The sequence below is a fragment of the Plecotus auritus genome, assembly GCF_963455305.1.
Source record: "Plecotus auritus genome assembly, chromosome: 6".
NCBI classification, from domain to species: domain Eukaryota; kingdom Metazoa; phylum Chordata; class Mammalia; order Chiroptera; family Vespertilionidae; genus Plecotus; species Plecotus auritus.
Window position 1 is genome coordinate 7,100,315 of NC_137773.1, and position 19,783 is coordinate 7,120,097.

General features: G+C 53.5%; 1 protein-coding gene across 2 annotated transcripts in view; it reads right to left on the reverse strand.

The window, feature by feature from the left end:
- The window catches only part of KCNIP1 (potassium voltage-gated channel interacting protein 1), a 265,584-nt gene extending 248,185 nt beyond the window's left edge, over positions 1-17,399 (reverse strand). The window contains exon 1 of one of the 2 annotated variants that reach the window (XM_080673172.1): positions 16,527-17,399. In XM_080673172.1, coding sequence (XP_080529298.1) covers positions 16,527-16,614 — 88 coding nt within the window. In that variant the 5' untranslated portion in view covers positions 16,615-17,399. The remainder of the gene's footprint in view (positions 1-16,526) is intronic. The other variant, XM_080673176.1, reaches the window with a different exon arrangement.
- Positions 17,400-19,783: the final 2,384 nt, after the last annotated feature.

Consider the following 19,783-nt stretch of genomic DNA (forward strand, 5'->3'; position numbering starts at 1 on the left):
CCTCCTCTGCTGGCCTGGTCACCCCTAACTGCCCTCCCCTGCAGGCTTGATTGCCCCCAACTGCCCTCCCTTGCAGGCCTGGTCCTTCCCATCTGCCCTCCCCTGCTGGCCTGATCACCCACAACTGCCCTCCCTTGCAGGCCTGGTCCCTCCCAACTGCCCTCCCCTGCTGGCCGTCTTGTGGTGGCCATCTTGTGTCCACATGGGGGCAGCCATCTTTGACCACGTGGGGGCAGCCATCTTGGGTGTTGGAGTGATGGTCAATTTGCATATTACTCTTTTATTAGATAGGATTATGCAAAACGAAGGCTCTAGGAGGTCACTGGCCACGTAGCAAGTGTAGCTATCCATACAGCAAGTGGGGAGTTGGAAATTAAGCCCTGAACTCGCTGATTCCAGCCCATGGCCTCTCTCCTGAAGGGCTCAGGGAGGCTGGCCCCGCAGCCCCCGCACCCAGGTCTGGAACAGTGTGCAACCCTGCAACCCAGCGGGCCCTCCTGCGGGTCAGGGATCTGAGAGGTGGGCATCCATAATCTGCACCAACACCTGCCACTTCCAGGCAGGGGGCCCTGACCCATCTCCATGGTCTTATCCGCAGACACCCTCCCAAGGGGGGCAGCACCCCAATCCCAGGCTCTTCCATCGGGCTCAGGGCAGTCTCAAGCTCCTCCCACTCTTTTAACGAAGTCCCAGTTGTGCTGCCGTATTAGCTTTCTGCACGATGTTGCCATCGGGGAAATTAGGTAAAGCGTACATAGCATCTCTTGGTGTTATTTCTTACAGCCCCATGTGAACCTGCAATTACCTCAAAAATGTAAGTTTAATTTTAACAAAGAAACAAGAAAACGAAGTCCCCATACATGAGTCTCACATGGGACTCCTTTGCACGTGGGTTCCATGCACCTGCATGTGGGGCTACAATACACAGAAACTCAGTATATCCAAGCAGCCCCTGAGGGGAAAGGCCACACCCTCTAGAAAACGTAGTGCCTGCCCAGGCCCCACTGTCCCTGCACTAAGAACCGTAACCGTCATTCCCTCGAGACAAATGCCCTGTCCTGTCAACAGCGATTGGCCCACTGCTATCAAATCCACACCTGCCTGCTGCTCGCGGAACATCACGAGCAGGACCGGCGTGAAATAACGGGCGTTTGAGCGGGATGGAGTCACACACCGAGGAGAACGTTTGGGGGAATAACGGCTGCCTGGGAGCAGAGAGCGCTCGCTGGTTCTTAATAAATCACCCTGCTAATGAGGATCTCCTGCTTGCACCGTTTTTGCATTTCCTCTGGTGGGCCAGTGGCTCACACCTGGAGAGGTGTGCCTGGCCCACACTCCCAGGCCCCTCCCCTGGAACTCAGGCACCTGCTGGGGGTCAGAGGCAAGGGGATGGGGAGGGGCAGAGAGGACGGAGTCACTGCCTGTCTTCAGGGAGCATTCCATCTTCCTGCCTCTCTCCCTCCCGACCGTTCTTCAGGTCTTCCTTCCTCACAGTGAAGAGCCTGCTCCATGCAAATTTACGTTCATAAAACCTTCATCCTTGTGACTTACTGAAATGATGCCCTCCTCTCCCCAAATCCACTTTCTAATCTGGTGCCTGAACCCTCCCTACGACATTCCCCTGCAGTGACAACCTGTATTAACATCCCTTTAGATGAATGGCTCCCTGTGCTGGGAGGTAGTCACTTCCATTTGGGGATGTGTTTAGCGAATCGCTCCCTGTACAAGCATCGGTCATCTCTAATAGTAACGAGAGTTAACGTTTTCTTGGCCCCTGTAGGCCAGAATCTGGGCTACACTTTTACTCAGGCAGCATGATATCTTTTGGGTTGCAATTACTATCTCCCCTTTACAGATGAGGCAAGGGGCACAGGAGGGATTTAACTTGCGGCAGGGATTTAACTTGCCCCTTCCTGGAAGTTAGTAAATAGCAGGATCCATACCTGGATAGCGTAGCTTCAGACTCTACTCTCTAACCACTGTGCTTCCCACCCTTGTCTCTGCCCCACATCAAACATGGAAGATGCCAAGCGGGGCGAGGTTAGTGCTGAGAGCCCGTTGCACGCCTCCATGTACCTTCCCACAGGGCCCAGGCTCCCAGGTGGCTCCCTCTGAAGAGTCAGCAGATGTGGGTGAAGCCCAAACATACGTGTCCGCAAAAGCCCTGTGAAGGTTCTAATCTGGGCACTGCCAAGGCAGACAGGGACACGCGCCAGCTCCGTGTGCCTGACTCCATGATCACGCAGCCCACAGCCACGGAACACCCACGGGAACTCAGGCACGCCACGGCCACGGCCACGGCAGTCCCCGAAATGGTCCCTATTAAAAAGCAGGACAGAACAGAGCTGGTCTGACATGCCTTTCCTCAGGGGCCCCGGCTTGCTTTTCCAAGTGCTCCCAACCCCCTGGTTTAACAGCTCTAGAATTTGTCCAGGCGTTGACGGCAAGCTCATTTATACGCAGCTTTGGGATGGTCTCACACTCTCATTAATAAAAACTGGGCCAGGTGACACCTTCTTGATCTCTAATTTTTCTATGACTCTGTTGACCGCACAAGTCCTATTTCTGACAACATCTATATCCATGTGTCTTTAACCACCGTGTTGTAGGCCCTCGGTTGTTTCTTTCCAACCCCTGGGGTTGAAATTCCCTGAGGCCAGAGCTCATCGATCGGGAGCGGCCAGAGCTCCCTGAGGGGCTTCTGACCCCCTTGAGCCTCTCAGCCGCGCTGGGCCATGATGCCCAGTTCTCAGCTGCCACTGCTGCGTGAGCCCAGACAGAAACCCACAGAAGCGGGATTTGGTCGTCCCGCCATCGGACCATTTGCCCCACACTGACTCAGCCATCAGTGACTGTCATTCCCAGGACATGTTTTAGATGCTTTTTTCTTGTTCTTGCATGTTTGGGGAGGTAAGTTTCAGCTGAGTATGACCTTATACTTATGACCCTAAACCAGCGGTCGGCAAACTCATTAGTCAACAGAGCCAAATATCAACAGTACAATGATTGAAATTTCTTTTGAGAGCCAAAGTTTTTAAACGTGAACTTCTTCTAACGCCACTTCTTCAAAATAGACTTGCCCAGGCCGTGGTATTTTGTGGAAGAGCCACACTCAAGGGGCCAAAGAGCCGCATGTGGCTCGCGAGCCGCAGTTTGCCGACTACTGCTATAAGGCATGTGAAGCAAGCAGCTCAGTGTCTGGTACTTAAAGATGCACCCCGAATGTTCGTTCTTCCTGAGCAAACGTGTCTCCTTCCTCGGATCATCCCGATTCTTCCCCGTTTGGGCTCAGACAACGTCCTACCGCCCCTTTTTCTCTCTAGCAACTTCCCACTTCTCTTTCTTGTGAGCCTCACTGACCATCTGGCCTCTCTCCCTCTCAATCCATTTTTAGCTGGATTCCCTCTCAAACAATTCCTGCCGCAGACAGACGGTTAGACTTCGATGTGAACTTTCTCGAATCTACTTGGGTAAACTTAGTTGCTGAGGGAAAGCAGGAGCTGCCACAGGGGCCACATCCCCAACTGGCTGAACCAGCCAAGGGTCAAAGGACCAGTTTCCTTCAGAGTGCCCTTCCTAGGAGAACCATCGTCAGGGACAATAGGTCTGTCTGGTCGGAATGACCCTCCCAGCATGAGGCAGGCAGGTCCCTCGGCCCAGAAATCAGGCTTGATTGGAAATTAAATTGCATGTCAATGCCGACTGCAGGATGCCTTTATCCACCGCTAATCCATCAAGGTGATGCCTCATCTCAGGAAGCCCATGGAACAGAGTGGCTGCATCAGCAAAATTATGAGCTTGTCTCTGATGAGAACTTCCTTCTTATTTTTAATCCTCACCCAAGGATATTGTTCCATTGATTTTTAGAGAGTGGAGGAGAAAGGGAAAGACAGAGAGAAACATCCATGTGAGAGAAACACATCGATTGGTTGCCGCCTGCACAAGCCCCGGCCAGGGCCCAGGCCAGGGAGGAGCCTGCAACCGAGGTACGTGCCCTTGAACAGAATCAAATCTGGGACCCTTCGGCTTGCAGGCCGACGCTCTATCCACTGAGCCAAACTCGCTAGGGCTGATGAGAACTTTCTTTAAAGCTCCCCTTGAACCCTTTAAGTTTCTCATTTTGGGTTTTGTGTGCTTACTGGTTGCCTTCTCTGTGCTAGGCCCTGGAGACATGGACGCTGGTGGGACCCGGCACTGCACTCTGGCTGCTCCCAGGCCAGTGGCAGAGAGAATAAGTGAGCAAAAGCTCCCCGTGTCACAGCACTCTACTCAGTCATCCAGGGCTGAGTAGCTTAGGGGGTGGAGCCTAGTATAAGTAACCTCATGGCTAAGAATTGGATTTTCCTGTTTCACACTAACTATGTTGATAGATCACAGTGATCGCAGGTGTGCCAGACTCTTCACCAAGCCCTTCACACACATTCATTTCACCCTCCAGACAGCTGCAGGGAAGAAATACATTATGATTTTCCTTATCCCATTTTATTGATGAAAAAGCTGAGACCAAGAAGGTAAGCAATTTGTCCAAGGTCATTAGTGCCCAATTCATAGGCTGTAGAACTGGCATTTGAACTAAGGTCATTTCATAGCACAGCCTATGCCTGTGCATGTGTGTGCATGCAGGTGTGCATACATGAGTGCATGTGTGTGTGCATGTGTGTGCGTGTGTATGTTTCTGAACCACTGGAGGGTTAGGTTCAGGGACTTCAAACACGAGGCTGGATTAGAAGCCACGTGGACACCAGTTTGGCTGGTGGAGAGTGTGCACGCAGGCGGGGGAGACAGGCAGGACCTGGGCTGGGACTGTGGGTGGCAGGCGGCGAGAACCAGGCCTAGCAGTCCGGGTGTGCACTGACACGGAAAGGACAGGCTGTGATATAGTGACAGGGAAAGCACAGCTCTTACTGACAGCACTGAGAAGAATTAAACCACTGACGCTGCGAATTCAGTGAATGACGAACTATACATGGTTAGTGCAGTCCATGCAGACAAAAAATAACCCTTAACCTCAAAACCATGCTTTTATATATACATATATTTTTATTAAGGTATTATATGTGTACATATCTTACCTTTGCCCCCCCCCACCCCACTCCCATACATGCCCTCACCCCCCAGTGTTTTGCATCTGTTGGTTACTCTTATATGCATGTATATAAGTCCTTTGGGTTGATCTCTTATTTCCCCCACCTCTCCCTAACCTTCCCGCAGTAATTTGACAGTCTGTTTGATGCTTTACTGCCTCTGTATCTATCTTTTTGTTCATCAGTTTATAATGTTTTTTATTATCCACAAATGAGTGAGATCATGTGGTATTTTTCTTTCATTGACTGGCTTATTTCACTTAGCATAATGTTCTCTAATTCCATCCAGGTGCCTACAAATGGTAATAATTCCTTCTTTTTTATGGCAGCATAGTATTCCATTGTGTAGATGTACCATAGTTTTCTAATCCAGTCATCTGCTGACGGGCACCTAGGCTGTTTCCAAGTCTTAGCTATTGCAAATTGTGCTGCTATGAACATAGGGGTACATATATCCTTTCTGATTGGTGTTTCTAGTTTCTTGGGATATATTCCTAGAAGTGGGATTACTGGGTCAAATGGGAGTTCCATTTTTAGTTTTTTGAGGAAACTTCACACTGTTCTCCAGAGTGGCTACACCAGTCTGCATTCCCACCAGCAGTGCACGAGGGTTCCTTTTTCTCCGCATCCTCGCCAGCACTTGTCGTCTGATTTGTTGATGGTTGCCATTCTGACAGGTGTGAGATGGTACCACATTGTCATTTTGATTTGCATCTCTCAGATAATTAGTGACTTTATGTTTTCATGTGTCTCTTGGCCTTCCTTCTGTCTTCTTTTGAAAAGATTCTATTTAGGTCCGTTGCCCATTTTTTTATTGGATTATTTATCTTCCTTTTATTAAGTTGTATAAGCTGCCTGTTGGTGTTGGAGATTAAACCTTTATCAGTGATAACATTTGCAAATATGTTCTCCCATACAGTGGGGTTTCTTGTTGTTTTGTTGATGGTTTCTTTTGCTGTGCAAAAGCTTTTTATTTTGATGTAGTCCCATTTGTTTATTTTCTCTTTGGCTTCCATTGTCCTAGGGGCAGTATCAGTGAAGAAGTTCTTTTGGCATATGTCTGAGATTTTGCTGCCTGTGGATTCCTCTAGTATTTTTATGGTTTCCCGTCTTATGTTTAAGTCCTGTATCCATTTTGAGTTTATTTTTGTGTATGGTGTAAGTTGGTGATCTAGTTTCATTTTTTTGCATGTATCTGTCCAATTTTCCCAACACCATTTATTGAAGAGACTGTCTTGACTCCATGCTAATATTTCAGTTTATTTCTTTTCTATTTTGCTTTTCTATGCACACACCTACTCACAGGTGGGAACCTCATTGTTACAAACACTTGTTTCCTGCTTTTCCACCTACTGTTCTGTCAGTAGTATTTCTGCATGCCATTAAGCTGTCCTCAGAATCATTTTTAAAAGCTTTAATACTATTCCTCGGTTAGGTGAACCAAAGTTTATTCATCTGCTATGTTCCCACTGACGTTTAGAGACAGTCTCCAGTTTTTCATTATTGTAACGAAAGTCCATGACGGACACCCATGAATAAAAGTCTTTGTGTGCATGCTGGTGATCTGCTTAGATTTCTGCGGGGTCGATTACTTTCCTAGGGCTGCCATGACAAAATACCCCAGACCGGTGACTTAAAACAACATACATTTATTTTCTCATGATTCGAGGGCTGTAAGTCCAAGGTCAAGGTGCTGGCAGAGTCGGTTTCTGGTCAGGCCTCTCTCTTCTTGCCGTGTCCCCACTTGGCCTTTTCTCCGTGTGTGTGCTCTCCTGGTGTCCCTTCCTCTTCTTCCTCTTCTTTTTTGTTTTGTTAATTCTCACTTGAGGATATTTTTCCATTGACTTTAAGAGAGTGAAAGGGAGGGAGAGAGACACATCGATTGGTTGCCTCTCACATGCACCCTGACTGGGCTGGGGATTGAGCCTGCAACCGAGGTACATGCCCTTGACCTTGACCAGAATCAAACCTGAGACTCTTCAGTCCAAGGGCTGGCGCTCTATCCTTTGAGCCAAACTGACCAAGGCCCTTCCTCTTCCTCTAAGGACACCGGTCCCATGGGATCTGTGCCCTACTCTATGACCTCACTTAACCTTAATCACCTCTTTAAGGTCTTATCTCCAAATACAGTCACATCAGGGGTGAGTTGGGGGACAGGGGACAGAATTCAGTCCATAACAGATGTTGATGGTCCTGTGGGATTTGACTGTGAGAATGTTCCTTGACTTTGTGACCTCGGGCTAGTTATTCAACCTCTCCTGGCCTCAGGGTAGGAATCGTAAGAGTAGGCAACTCATAGGGCAAGGGCTGGATTGCAGGTCGGGATCCTTGCAAAGCCCCAGCAAATCAATAGCCCTCAATGAATATTGGCAACTATTATTCGTCCTACGGTTCCTGTTCATTATGGAACAGCAGGCCGCGTTTCTGGACTGGCGCGGCACGGGAAGGGTTAGTCAGCACCAGGATGCCAGGAGCATTCTGCAGTCCAATATGCCTCGTAGCTTAGGAGCGTCCCAACTCCAAGTGACAGCAGGCTCCCAGCTGACGTTTGCAGATAGCGAGCAGCAAGCCTGGGCTTGGCGCTGCCTGCCAAGTGCAGATGGTTTCAAAAATGCCACCCAAACTGGCCCAGGGTTAATCAAAAGATTACAGACAGAAAATTGGAGTAGGCTAACCTCAGCCTCTCAGACACGGCCTCCAATTCACATCGTCCTCCCTGATTCCTGCCCAGTCCTAGCAAGAAGTGAGAATTGGCCAGCCTGACATCACACTGGGCACGCCGCCGGTGCGTCTTTTCCTTCCCTCCTGCACTCCTGGCTGGCGGGCCAGTTCTCCATATGTTTTGTTTGACTGGAAAGGGTGACCTGTGGAGAATGGATTGGGGCGTAGACTCAGGGTGGGGGGGCGTGCACTCAGGTCTCAGGGGAATTCTCCAGAATTGTGCTGCTTCAGGCGGAACGGAGACCTGGATTTCTGAAACCAGCATGTCGCCTTTTAACCAAAAGGGGAAAGAATCCGTTGGTCTTCATGGCTTACTATCCTGGATCTGAGTTTCAGAAATGGAGAGAGTAATGGGGAGGGTAAAGCTGGAACTTGCAGACTGACAGCCCGGCTCCCAGTTCTGGTCTGTCCCTTGCTGGCTGTGTGGCTCGGGGCCAGGCCCATCCCTTTGGGAGGCTCAGGTTTTCCCACCTGTCAATGGGGTTAACGAGAGCTCTCCGCCTTCCAGGGTCCCTGTGCGCATTCAATGGCCGCACGGGCACAGTGCTTGGAGCAATGAGCGGAGCCATGAGCTGGGGCTGTGGGTAGTGTTGCAATGATTGTTACTGCATGTTATAATCCCGATGCTGGAAGGGAACTCTGAAATCAGCAACTCCCTCATTTAAGAGATGAAGAAACTGAGGCCCAAAGAAGAAAGCCACTTGCTCCGTGAGCAGATGTGAGGACTTGGAGTTCAACTCGGGCCCCGGTTCTAAAGCTGCTGCTTTCGTAGCACGAAGAACATGAAATGGAAATGGGATGGCTCCGCCCAGAGAGGACCAGGGCTGGCTTTGTGCTCATGGCCCTGCCACCTTCACCCCAATGGAAAGAAAGCCTTCTTCTGCCTCCAGACTGGGGATCTGTGAGGAGGGGGGTGGTCACTGGTGGTGGTGACCCCCTTCCCTCACGTCTTTTCCTGGAGTCCTGGCTTCCCTTTCTAACCACCTGACCCAGGAAGCCTGTGCAGTTACTGAATCTCTGCTTTGTCTCCCCAAAAGATCCTCTCCCCAGCTCTCTGTCCTTCTGGGGGGACCCAGAGCCTGCATGCTCCCCCGTCCTTCAGGCTGGGGTGCAGATGGCCACTGGCCACTGTAGTGGATGGGCAGGTGGGCCTGCTACCCATGGAGAGCAAGAGGAACAAGCCCTTGTTTTATTTTGTTTTGTGTTTTAATTAAATCATACATATTGATTTTAAAGGAAGGGAGACAGAGAGAAACATTGATCGGTTGCCTCCCATACACTTCCTAACTGGTGATCAAACCCGCAACCTAAGTATGTGCCCTGACAGATCACTGGACCCATAACATTTTTGGTGTACAGGACGGAGCTCAACCAACCGAGCTGCCCAGGGGGGCAGGCCCTTGGTCTTGTTTGCACTGATCACCCGTCTCATCAAGGTCATGCCGGCTGGTCGCTTCTGTCCAACTCCAGCACAGAACTTCAGAACAGGGAAATGGGGAGTGGGAGGCCTCCGAACTAGCTTGGCAAAGACCAGGCCTCAAAAAGGGATTCCAGTCACATGACCAGATGGTGCTGGGCAGGCAGAGCCTCCAGTCGTCATTTATTCAACACCCATTGGGTGCTGGAGGCACCAAAACCAAGCCCCACGCAACGAGTGCTTATGCAGAGCTCACGTTCTCATGGGGGTTGGAGGATGGCCAATAAACACACAAACCACGAAACATAAAGGGTGGTCCCTGCAGTTGCCAAGGCCTCAGTTTCAGGACTTGTAGCTGAGAGTGACTGAGGTGGGGAAACTGGAGGAATGGGGCTTCCAGAGAAGGGCTGGGAGGGGGCTTGACCCAGAGCCTGCTTCCTCAGCTCTGCCTGCTTCCTCCTGGTGGCCAGTCCAAGGTTCAGGCATGTGAGAAGACGAGAAGGGTGGGAACTTGATTTCGATGGGGAGTTGGTATGTGTGGGGCACTGTGAGTGTCACAGGCACCGTCTCCCTCAGTCTGCTGGTGGCCCTGTGTGGTGGGAATTACTGGCCCCGTTTTCCAGAAGGGGCCACAGACACAAGGTGGGACATGGTTTGTCCCAGGTGATCCTGCCGGCACGTGGCAGGATTCGAACCCAGGGCTGTCTGGCTCCCTGTGTCTTTATCTGCTGCCTTCCCTGCCTACTTCACACAACCACCTCCACACTCAGGAATCAACAGCTCTCAGGGACGCGGGACCTTGTAAGAGGGGTGACCGAGGCAAGGTTCTGTCCCTCTTAGGATTCTGAGGGTCACACTGGCATGGTCAGGCGCCTCCGGGCCTCTGAAGGCTGACTAAGACCTGGCGTGGTCCACTCCACCCCGTGTCTCGGTGCCGCAGTCCACGGTGCCCTCCCTCCTGCCAGAGGAGCCCATTTCCAGCCTTTTAATTTGGGACACACTCGCCGCTCCCCCGTGGTCCTGAAGTTAATAGGATGTCTGCGCAGCGCTGCCGGATAAGCAGCCCTGAACAAATTATTCCTGCCTGGTATCGGGGTCATCTGGAGGAGAGGCCCAGTGGCCCCAGGGAGGACAGCCTGGGCAGGTGGGGGAGGTCTCACCTTCCTCCGTCCTCTTGGCCATGGGACTACGGGGGCCCTAGAGAGCTGGGGTGCAGACGGAATGGGTGAGGGAGCGATGGGCCTGCTACAGAGGCTCCAGGATAAGAGACCTGCAGGCCGGAATCAGGGCTGCTCGGCACTGAGAGCCAACAAGCACGCTCCCTGGCGGCGCTGGCGTTGGATGCAGAGGCAGGCGTGGACCGGCCGCGGTGATGGAGATTTCTGCCTACGATAAGGCAGGAGCACGCAGACGTCCAGGCAGCCACCAGGCACTGGGGCTGTCCTAACGTGACCCCGGGGCTCGCCTGCACTGCCAGGACAGCGAGCCAGCCGTGACCTGCGATGGTGGAGACTCTCGCCTCTCCCTCCAGAGGAAAGTGCACCCTTCTCCTGGGACGGGTGGCATTCTCCTAAGGTGGGGGCACTGTCCCAGTTCACAGGTCCCCGGGTCCCCAGTGACAGGGCCGTTGCTTTGCCAGAGAATTCTAATAAACAGTCAGTTCACTCCCAGGCTTCCTGGCACCCAGAACCTTGTGTATTTGTTTCCCCACTGACAAAACCCCTTCTCACACTTTCCCTATTAGAAGGGGGTGGGAGGAGAGGGTCCCTCGTGGGTGCAGAACACACTCAGCATCCGGCAGGTGCCCGGCCGGGCGCACCTATGTGAGCTGGAAGAGCAAGCACGTGGCTGTCTTAAAAAGGAAAGTTTATTCCTTTCCCCAGGCCACACCACATTATGGAATTTGCCCCAGCCCCTCGCAGGACAGGTGGCTGCCCTGAAGTGACTCAGCTGATGCAACAGCTCTTGACAAACCCCCCTACAAAGTGAGGGGGAAACTGGAGCAGTCTCTGCTGGTGCCGAGGCGGGGAGCAGCGCCTGCAGGGCCATCTCCACAGCCCCGTGGCGTGCGGAGGCGTGCACCTGGTCTCAGCCACGGCAGGACTTGCTGGGTCCCCTGGCTTAACTAAAGCTCAGCTCCCTCCTCTGTTAATACGGTGATTACAGTGCCTACTTCCAGGGTCAGGACTGGGGTGAGAGGAGAGAGGTGATGAGGGCACAATGTTTAAGGCGGGCCTCACCCTCAGCTCCTTGCCAAGTGCAAGGTCACCAGATGGCTGCCAGCCTGTTCCCTGTATTATCCTCATTAAAGTAAAAACAACCTCGTGCAGTTGGTAATATTATTATCTCCAATTAAAAGCGAGGAACCCTGGCTTGAGGAGATTGTGTAACTTCCCCAAGCTCACACAGCTGGGAGACACCAGGCAGAGTTGGGACTCAGCCCAACCTGCCCAAAGGCAGAGCCCGTCCCCAAGTTCAAAGTCAGTTTCTTGAGGATCCTGAAGAGCAGCTGAGGAGGAAGCAAGAGGAATAGCATGTCTCAGATGGGTCTGAAGCCGAGATCCTGACTCACACAGAGAGAAACAACCGGGGCCTGGGTGGGAGGGGAGAGTGGGGCTCCAGGGCATTGTCCTGGAGATAAATCTCATAAGGCTGGCTCCCACACCACCTCCCCACGCTGCAGCCACGTGGGTGGCCAGGATGATGCTACAAGCTCTCCTGGACTGGATTCCTCCTTCCTTGTTTTGGCTCCGCCAACTCTGCCAGGGGTGACGGATGGGTTTCCAAAGTGCAGAAGGATATGGGCAGGAATCTGCCTGGCCGGAATACAGGCCGCACACCCCACAGCCCTGGGGGCTCTGTGACGGGGGGGATAGGAGGAGAGCTGGTTGCACAAGAAGAGGCGCGTTTCCCAGACCTTAGTTTAACTGCGCATCCAAGTCAGGAGCTGGGCTTTGGCTACGCTGGGGGTGGGGTGGGGAGCCAGGTGTGGGGAATGGTGCAAATGTCATCTCAGCACTGGGTAGGGCCTTAGGAAAGCAAGTGCAGGAGAGGGGAAGCAGGGAATGTTCTAGAAACTAGAGACGCCTCTCGGAGTCTGTGCCCGGTGCTGGAGAAAACAGCAGTGAGTGAGGAACCCAGGCCCACGGCGCTCACAGCCCTGAGAGGATCAGCTATTAACTGCAGCACCAAAGAACATCTGCCGAGCACTGGCCATGCAGGGAGCCGCGTTAACCCTGTAGGAGGGCGTTGCGATTCCACGTGATAGTGCGGACAGGCAAGGGGCCCAGCACGAGGCGTCCCAGCCACTGTGCCGGCACCAATTGTCCTTGCCCCTGCATTGCTGGTTTGCAAACTTTTTTTTTTTTTAATGCAAGAGAAACTCCTTCTTTAAATTTGGAGACGTCCAGCATGCAAGACAAATCAGCGGAGAGCTGAAGGGGCAGAGTGGGGGTGCCGGGAAGCACACTCAGGCACACTTCTGAATGAATGGTCCGGCGGAGGCTCACCCTCGGGCTGCACGTGGCCAGACGCAGAGCACGTTTGCTGAGCTGCTGGGACAGGGGCCTGCATGGCGTGTCCTAGAAAGCTCCGACTTCAAGCTCATCTCAGGGCCCTGGCTGGCATCTGTGCCAGGCGGTGCTGCTCTGTTCATTCTACGTGGCTGCTGAAGCGCCCACTCTGGGCCGGGCACTAGACGGGAAATTCTGGCTACAGTGGTGTGCAAAGCGCATGCAGCGCTAAGTCCAGTGGGGAAGACGGCCTTTCCCAACCATGTTCCTAAAGGAAAAGGTCAAGGTCAAGGGTGGGGGTGTGAGCAGAAGAGCCTGATCAGTTCATCTTTGAAAAGGGCACCGATGAGGATCCTGGGCCAGCAGCTTGGACCAACAGGAAAGGGGATTGCTGGCATCAAGTGGGGGAAGCCAATTTCAGGGACAGGAAGGGCAGGGAAGGGGTTTTGGGCTCCCCCTGCTCCCCAGGTGTTCCTAAGGCAGCTAAGAAACAATACGTGGTCCCGAGACCACCAGGAGGCACCTGGTCCTATAGTACCTTTATGCTCCTCAATCCTGAGAGGGACAAAGAAACTCCTTCTAAGGACTGGATTACTGCAATTGTAGGACTCAGTGCAATGAATAATGAATAAGCAAAAACACAATTGAATCCCCAAATCATTAAGCAAATGTAATATGCCCACACAGGGCCTAACCTAAATCCACCGAGGGCTGGTCTATACGTTAGACAGATCTTTTCCCCCTCACCTGCTCCAGGCCTGGCCCTGCTCCCACAGCCATTTATTTAGCAAATATTTAGCAAACACCTGGGTTGGGCAGTACACCAGCTCCCAGGGCATGCCTGGCACACAGCCAGGCTGTGTAAACTCTTGGTGCTCTGCGTGGGGCTAGGAGACACGATCCTGTCCTGGCACCTGCCGTGGGCCACTTCCCCGAGCCTCAGCCACAGGAAACTCAGGACTGAGGCAGGTCAGGGAAAGGCCACGTCCCCAGCGCAAGTTCCCATGGAGAACTTTCCATACGACACGGATCGTAGTGTCTGGGATTCCGAGAGGAGAGAGGGGCTGTCCTGACCTGCTGGCTGGTTTCTCTGCGGAGGCCGACAGTCCTTCCATCTGCCCAGCCCTGCCCCCTGCTCATCTCAGCTCTGCCCCAGGCTGCTCTTCCCTGGCCCCGTGGCCCCCAGGCCTCCATCAGCATCATGTCCAGGTGGTATCTGTGTCCTCCGACAGTGCCCCCACCTGAATACCCATTTCTTGATGGAGGGCTTGCATCCTTTTTGTGTGTTTGTTTGTTAATCCTCTTCTGAAGGTATTTTTAGAGAGAGTGGAAGGAAGGGGGAGAGATAGAGAAACATCTAAATGAGAGACTGGCTGCCTCCTACACGGGGCTGGGAATTGACCCTGCAACGGAGGTACGTGCCCTTGACTGGAATTGTACCCGAATTCCTTCAGTCTGTGGGCTGATGCTCTATCCACTGAGATAAACCGACCAGGGCAAGGGCTTGCATCTTATTCATCCATAGTGACGAGTGTGCAACGGAGTAGGTAATAAATAAACACCGAGCCAATGATGGCAGGCAGAAGATAGCACCTTCATGCTCTTGAATTCAGATAGCCATCCATCCTCTCTCCATCTCTAGTCCCCTCTTTCTCAGACACACACTCAACACACTCACACACTCACACACTCTCACACACACACACACACACACACACACACACACACACACACCCAGGCCCCTTTGCAAGCACTCTCTCTGATGGACTCACTTTCTCACACTCACCCCTCCTGCTGCAGAACGTCCCTCTGTGATCTTTCCCCCTCTGCCGCTGCCTGGAGTGTGCAGACCCACCTGCAGCTAAATTAAGGAGCTTCTGACCTTGGCCCTGTGGCGGGGGATGGCATGGGGCACCCTCCCCAGACCCAGGCCCATCTCAGTCCCTGACCACACCCTGATATGTGGTCACTGCAACACACTCTGTAAAGGAACCCCCGTCTCATCTTCCTGGATCCTCACCAGGGGTGCTCAAACTTTTTAAACAGGGGGCCAGTTCACTGTCCCTCAGACCGTTGGAGGGCCGGACTATATATTTTTTTAAAAAACTATGAACAAATTCCTATGCGCACTGCGGGCCTGGGACGAGTCGGCTGCTAAGCAGGACAGGCAGCGGCACCCGGCGGGCCGGATAAATGTCCTCGGTGGGCCGCATGTGGCCCGTGGGCCGTAGTTTGAGGACCCCTGCAAGACAGTGCTGGGAGTAGACAGGCTGAAGGTAATGACACATCTTACACACCAGGAAGCAGGCTCACAGAGGCTGGGGCTTGCCCAGGGAGCATAGTCAGCATTGAGAGCTAGGTTTTTAAACTCCGACCCAAGCTCTTTCTGCTGCACTTCTGGGAAGCAAAGACTGCCATAAGATGCGCCCGTCACCCCACACTCCTGAGATCCTGATACCAGAGATGCGGGGCGGGGTGGTGGACCCTCAGTTTGTCTCAGAGGATTGATTGGCGGGACTTTGTGCAATCTCCCAGGCCCTCTGCACCCTCCTCCTCACTTCAGTCCATCCCACTCCGGCCTCAGCCTGGGGAGTGCAGTCCACCTGGGCCCCTGGAGGAGTGCAGTGGGGACAGAACAGGAGCGATGAAAGGGCCTGAGAAAGTAGATAGCAAAATCTCCCCATCTCTCCCTACCACACACACACACCCGCCTCTCAATTTGCAGCAGGCCAGACGCACGAGGCAGCTGGGGACCGGAGCCATGTCATTATTAGAGCTGCCACACACGGCCTGTTTTAAAACCTTCAAGTTTAAAAATCCTGATCAAGTTTTAAAATCCCTGAATCTCCTGCCTACTGCTTCCAATGCATCTCCCCCAAAACCTCATCTCCTGAATCAGGTGTAAATATTTAAAGACATTTTTTTTTCACCCAGCAAAGCCACATCATGCTGCTGCTGTCCCTTTAAATATTCTCTCCAGAAAGTTTGCCAGAGTGTCCCCGAGTGCCTCACCCTCCCTGGTCAGGGTGTCAGATGGGGCTCCAGAAGCAGGGACGGCCCCTGAGAAGACAGCCTCCCCTCTGCCTCGGGGGCTGAGTCACAGACACACAGTCCTGGCTTTAGGCCCCGACCACCCTTTCTGGGCTGCCGGGGAGGTAAACCTGGGGACTGGCTGCCACCCCAGTTCTTAGAGAAGCAGAGAGGACAGACATCCACGCAGGCGGTGATGCGGAGGGACAGGGGTCCAAGAGGGCAGACGGATGACCAAAGGCCCCGAAATGCAGCACACTGGAACCCCGTGCGAGAAAGCTCAGTACATCAAGCCCAGAGCCATGGATCCCTCCCACCAGGGCACGGAGGACGGTGCCCAGTGCTGCCTCCTGCTGGCCCTCCAGCATCTCCGTTCTCAGTTACAGCCCACCGCACCAGTCTCTCTTATCAACAAGACACAACACTCTGCAGATAACTTCTTGAAACTCTAGTCACGCTAAGCAGTTTCCAGGGCTCCGGGAAGGGCTCACTCCCTCTGCCCGACTGTAACCAATTAGCCACACACCACCAAACCTATTTCCAAAGTTCCAGACAATTAGAGCCAGCTGAGCTCCCTGGCGGGGTGCCCGCCTGCCCAGGCCAGGACCCAGGCTGTCAGCAACCCCAAATCCCAGCCAACGGTTCCTCTCAGCCTCCTCGGGACCCAAGCACACCAGAACGGCCACACCGGCCACACCGAGGCACCCCAAGCAGCCAGGTCCCATCGAGACAGAAAAGGAGGGTCCAGGCCAGGCTTCCTACCTTTGCTGAGGGTCCCGGTGATGAGCTTCAAGATGGTCTGGGCAAATTTCACGAACCCAAGCTTGCATCTTTTGGAGCAGCCGCTCATGGTGGCAGCAGGAAGGCAGGCTCTGCTGTCAATGCCCAGAAGGGAAGGCTTCCGCTCTGCGTGCCCCTGGCACCTGGAGCCTGCCTGGGCGAGCCCTGAGAGAGGGAGGCACCCCGGGAGCTCCTCGAACAGCACAGCTGCCTCTGCAGGGAGCCCGGCTTCTGCATCCAGAGAGCCTGCAGGGCACGCCGTCTGCTCCCTTCCGCTGTCCTTCCCTCCACTCAAGTCCTACCCACAGGAGGACCTGGGGATGCCAGGGCTGGGCCAGCGCTGCCAGGGCACAGGGCGCTCCCAGGGAACCGAGGAGGAGCGTGCAACGGAGCGGAGCTGGGAGGGGAGCTGGAGCTCTCCCAGGCGTTGCTGGCTGTCTTTCTTACAGGCAGTGGCAATGTAGCAATTAATACTCCAGTCAGAAGGGAGGGGACTGCTAATCCAAAACACGCCGTTCCGCAGCTTCCCGGCTGGCTCTCCTGCCTTCTCCTTCCTGCTCAATCTAATAGACCAATTTTTGTGTGCCTTGGTCGGGAGCTGGGGGAACTAACTGCCCACGGGAGCAGGAAGCCGCTGCTGGGCACCGAGGGGAGAGTTTGCAGGCAGCCTCTCAGTGACCTGGCGCATCACGGACAAGTCGGGCGGAGTTGGCAGCGCGCGCGGCCGGGCTCTCTCCTGCCTCTGGCTGCCTCCTGCTCCAGGTGCCCCCACTGGAGTCAGCTGCTCCGTATCAGCTTCCACCCTGCAGAGCAGGTGAGAGCCTGTGCGCTCCGATCAGGATAGGGGAGGAGTGTGAGGAGTGCCCTTCTTCATGAAGGAAGTAGTCCTCAGAGATGCCATAAAGGAATGTCCACAATCCACACAATTTGACCGCAGTACCTCTTAGAAGCAAAACTGCAAGGCAGAATGCACACGCGAAGTCCAACTGTCGCTTGATAAAAAGTCCTGCTGCCGTTCTGTGTCATAGGCTGTGAGCTGCAAGGAGCCTGCGGGGACATCTCCCCCCACCCTGCACACAGGGCGTGACTTTCCCTGGGGTTTCAGAAAGTCTTCCTGGGCTATCGCCCTAGGCACCGGGGGCCACGGCACTGTGGCTACATGTGAATGGCAGGTAAGAAGTCCACCTGCAGCTGAACTGAGCCAGGCCCTGGGAAGGTCTTTTTCTTCCTCCCCATCAGCTGTCTCCCTGGTACCTGCTCCATTTGCAGGGGTCCTCAAACTACGGCCCGTGGGCCACATGCGGCCCGCCGAGGACATTGATCCGGACCACTGGGTGCTGCTGCCTGTCCTGCTTAGCAGCCGACTCGTCCCGGGCCCGCAGTGCGCATAGGAATTTGTTCATAGTTTTTTTTTAAACTATAGTCCGGCCCTCTAACGGTCTGAGGGACAGTGAACTGGCCCCTGTTTAAAAAGTTTGAGGACCCCTGCTAGAGGAAGAGAATGAAGACTAGCAGCTGAGAAAATGCCAAATGAGCTGGAACTCATGCTCTACGTGTGGTTTCTTTGGGGGTGGGGGGTGGGTGTCTGCATTTGAACTCCAGCTCAGGAATCTGGAATCCCAACATCTGAATGGCCTCCTGGGGGAAAAGAAACAGTGGCACCTGTTGTTCGAAGGGCCTGGCTAATGCTGGTTAAGAGCATGGGCCTTGGCCCCAGGTGCTTAGCCGCTCACGTGTTCAGTCTGCGCCTGTGAAGTACGGATACACATGCCATCGCCTTGGCCTCTGCTCCAGGCACCGAGTGTATGGTGGTGGACAAAGCAACGTCCCTGGGCTCATGGCGCTCAGATTCACGTGGTGGAAGGACAGGTAAGTCAACACCTGTGTCTATATACAGGACTGTGCTTTGGAGAAAAAGAAAGCCACGTAGGAAGGAGAGTGACAGGAGCTCCTATTTCACAGGGTCATCGAGGAAGGCTTCTCTCTATAAAAATGACCTTTAAGCAGAGAGCCCCAAACCGGCCATGCAGCTCTCTGGGGTGATCACTGTTAGGGCCCAGGGAACCACACGTGCAAAGGCCAAAGACAGACCTGGGATTCTAAGGTCTGCAACGTAGCAGCTGTTGAGCAAGCAGGTGAGCCTCAGTTTTTTCTTCTGGAAAATGGGGATAGTGATCTCACCTCACAGGATTTGGGGAGGTTTAAATGAGGTCCATGTGCTTAACATCGGTTCTGCTGGAATAAGCCATTTTGTCAGTGGCAAAGGTCGTGACTGCTGCTCCTACTGCTGCCACTGCTGGTGGCGCTGCCACTCCTGCCTCTGGGCCCTGAGACAATTCTACAGGGGAGCAGAGGCCGTGCAGATAAAGCTTGGTGATCACTGCAAGTCAGGGCGCCAGGCTCCAGATTACAACCTCCCTTAGTAGTAACTCAAAACACTGAGCATTTCAGAGTCTCCTCTGATCCCAGCGAGGCATCAAGTATTAGAACTCAGTCTTAGGTAAACAGCTCAGGCCCAGAAAGGGTCAGCAGCATCCACAGCATCACACAGCAAAATCCCCAGAAATGTGGGCAAGGTGTTGAGTGTGCCAAGAACATTCTCAGCAAAGGAAGGCAAGCTGTGCCCGAGTGAAATTCACAACAGGAGAGAATTGTTTTCTGCTCAAGGAACATGTGACTGCAGATCAAGAGAGGCCACGTGCTCCTGGAATAGCCAGGTGGCACTAGGGAAATCAGGCCATTAGCAGGGTTGTAATTGGCCTTCCTGACACAGATGTGCATCAGTCATTGGGACTTGGGAAGGCCGAGCTATCTCTCCACCTGGAACCAGCTATAGGCATCTACCGGCCATGCCAGTTCCAGGGGGAAGGAGAGGCAGGTGGGGGCTCCAGGCGGCATCTGGGCCCAGTAGAGTGCGCCCACCGCCCTAGCACAAGGCTCAGAGAGGACAGGCATGCTGTCCTTCAGCAGGTTGAGAGGCCATCCTCACAATGATAACAGTGACAGCAGAAGCCAGTGAGTGCCTTCCAGGTGCCGGTGATTGGTCTAAGTACCTACTTTCCCCATTTCTAATCCTTATGTAAGCCTGAAAGAGCAGGTACCGTTATGTTACCCATTCCACAGATGAGGAAACAGGCCCAGAGGTAGCCACACGGCTGAGGATGAATTTAAATCCAAGACCATTTGATATTGGAAACTTATTTCATATTGCGGAGGGTTCGAAATTCAAGTGACTGGCA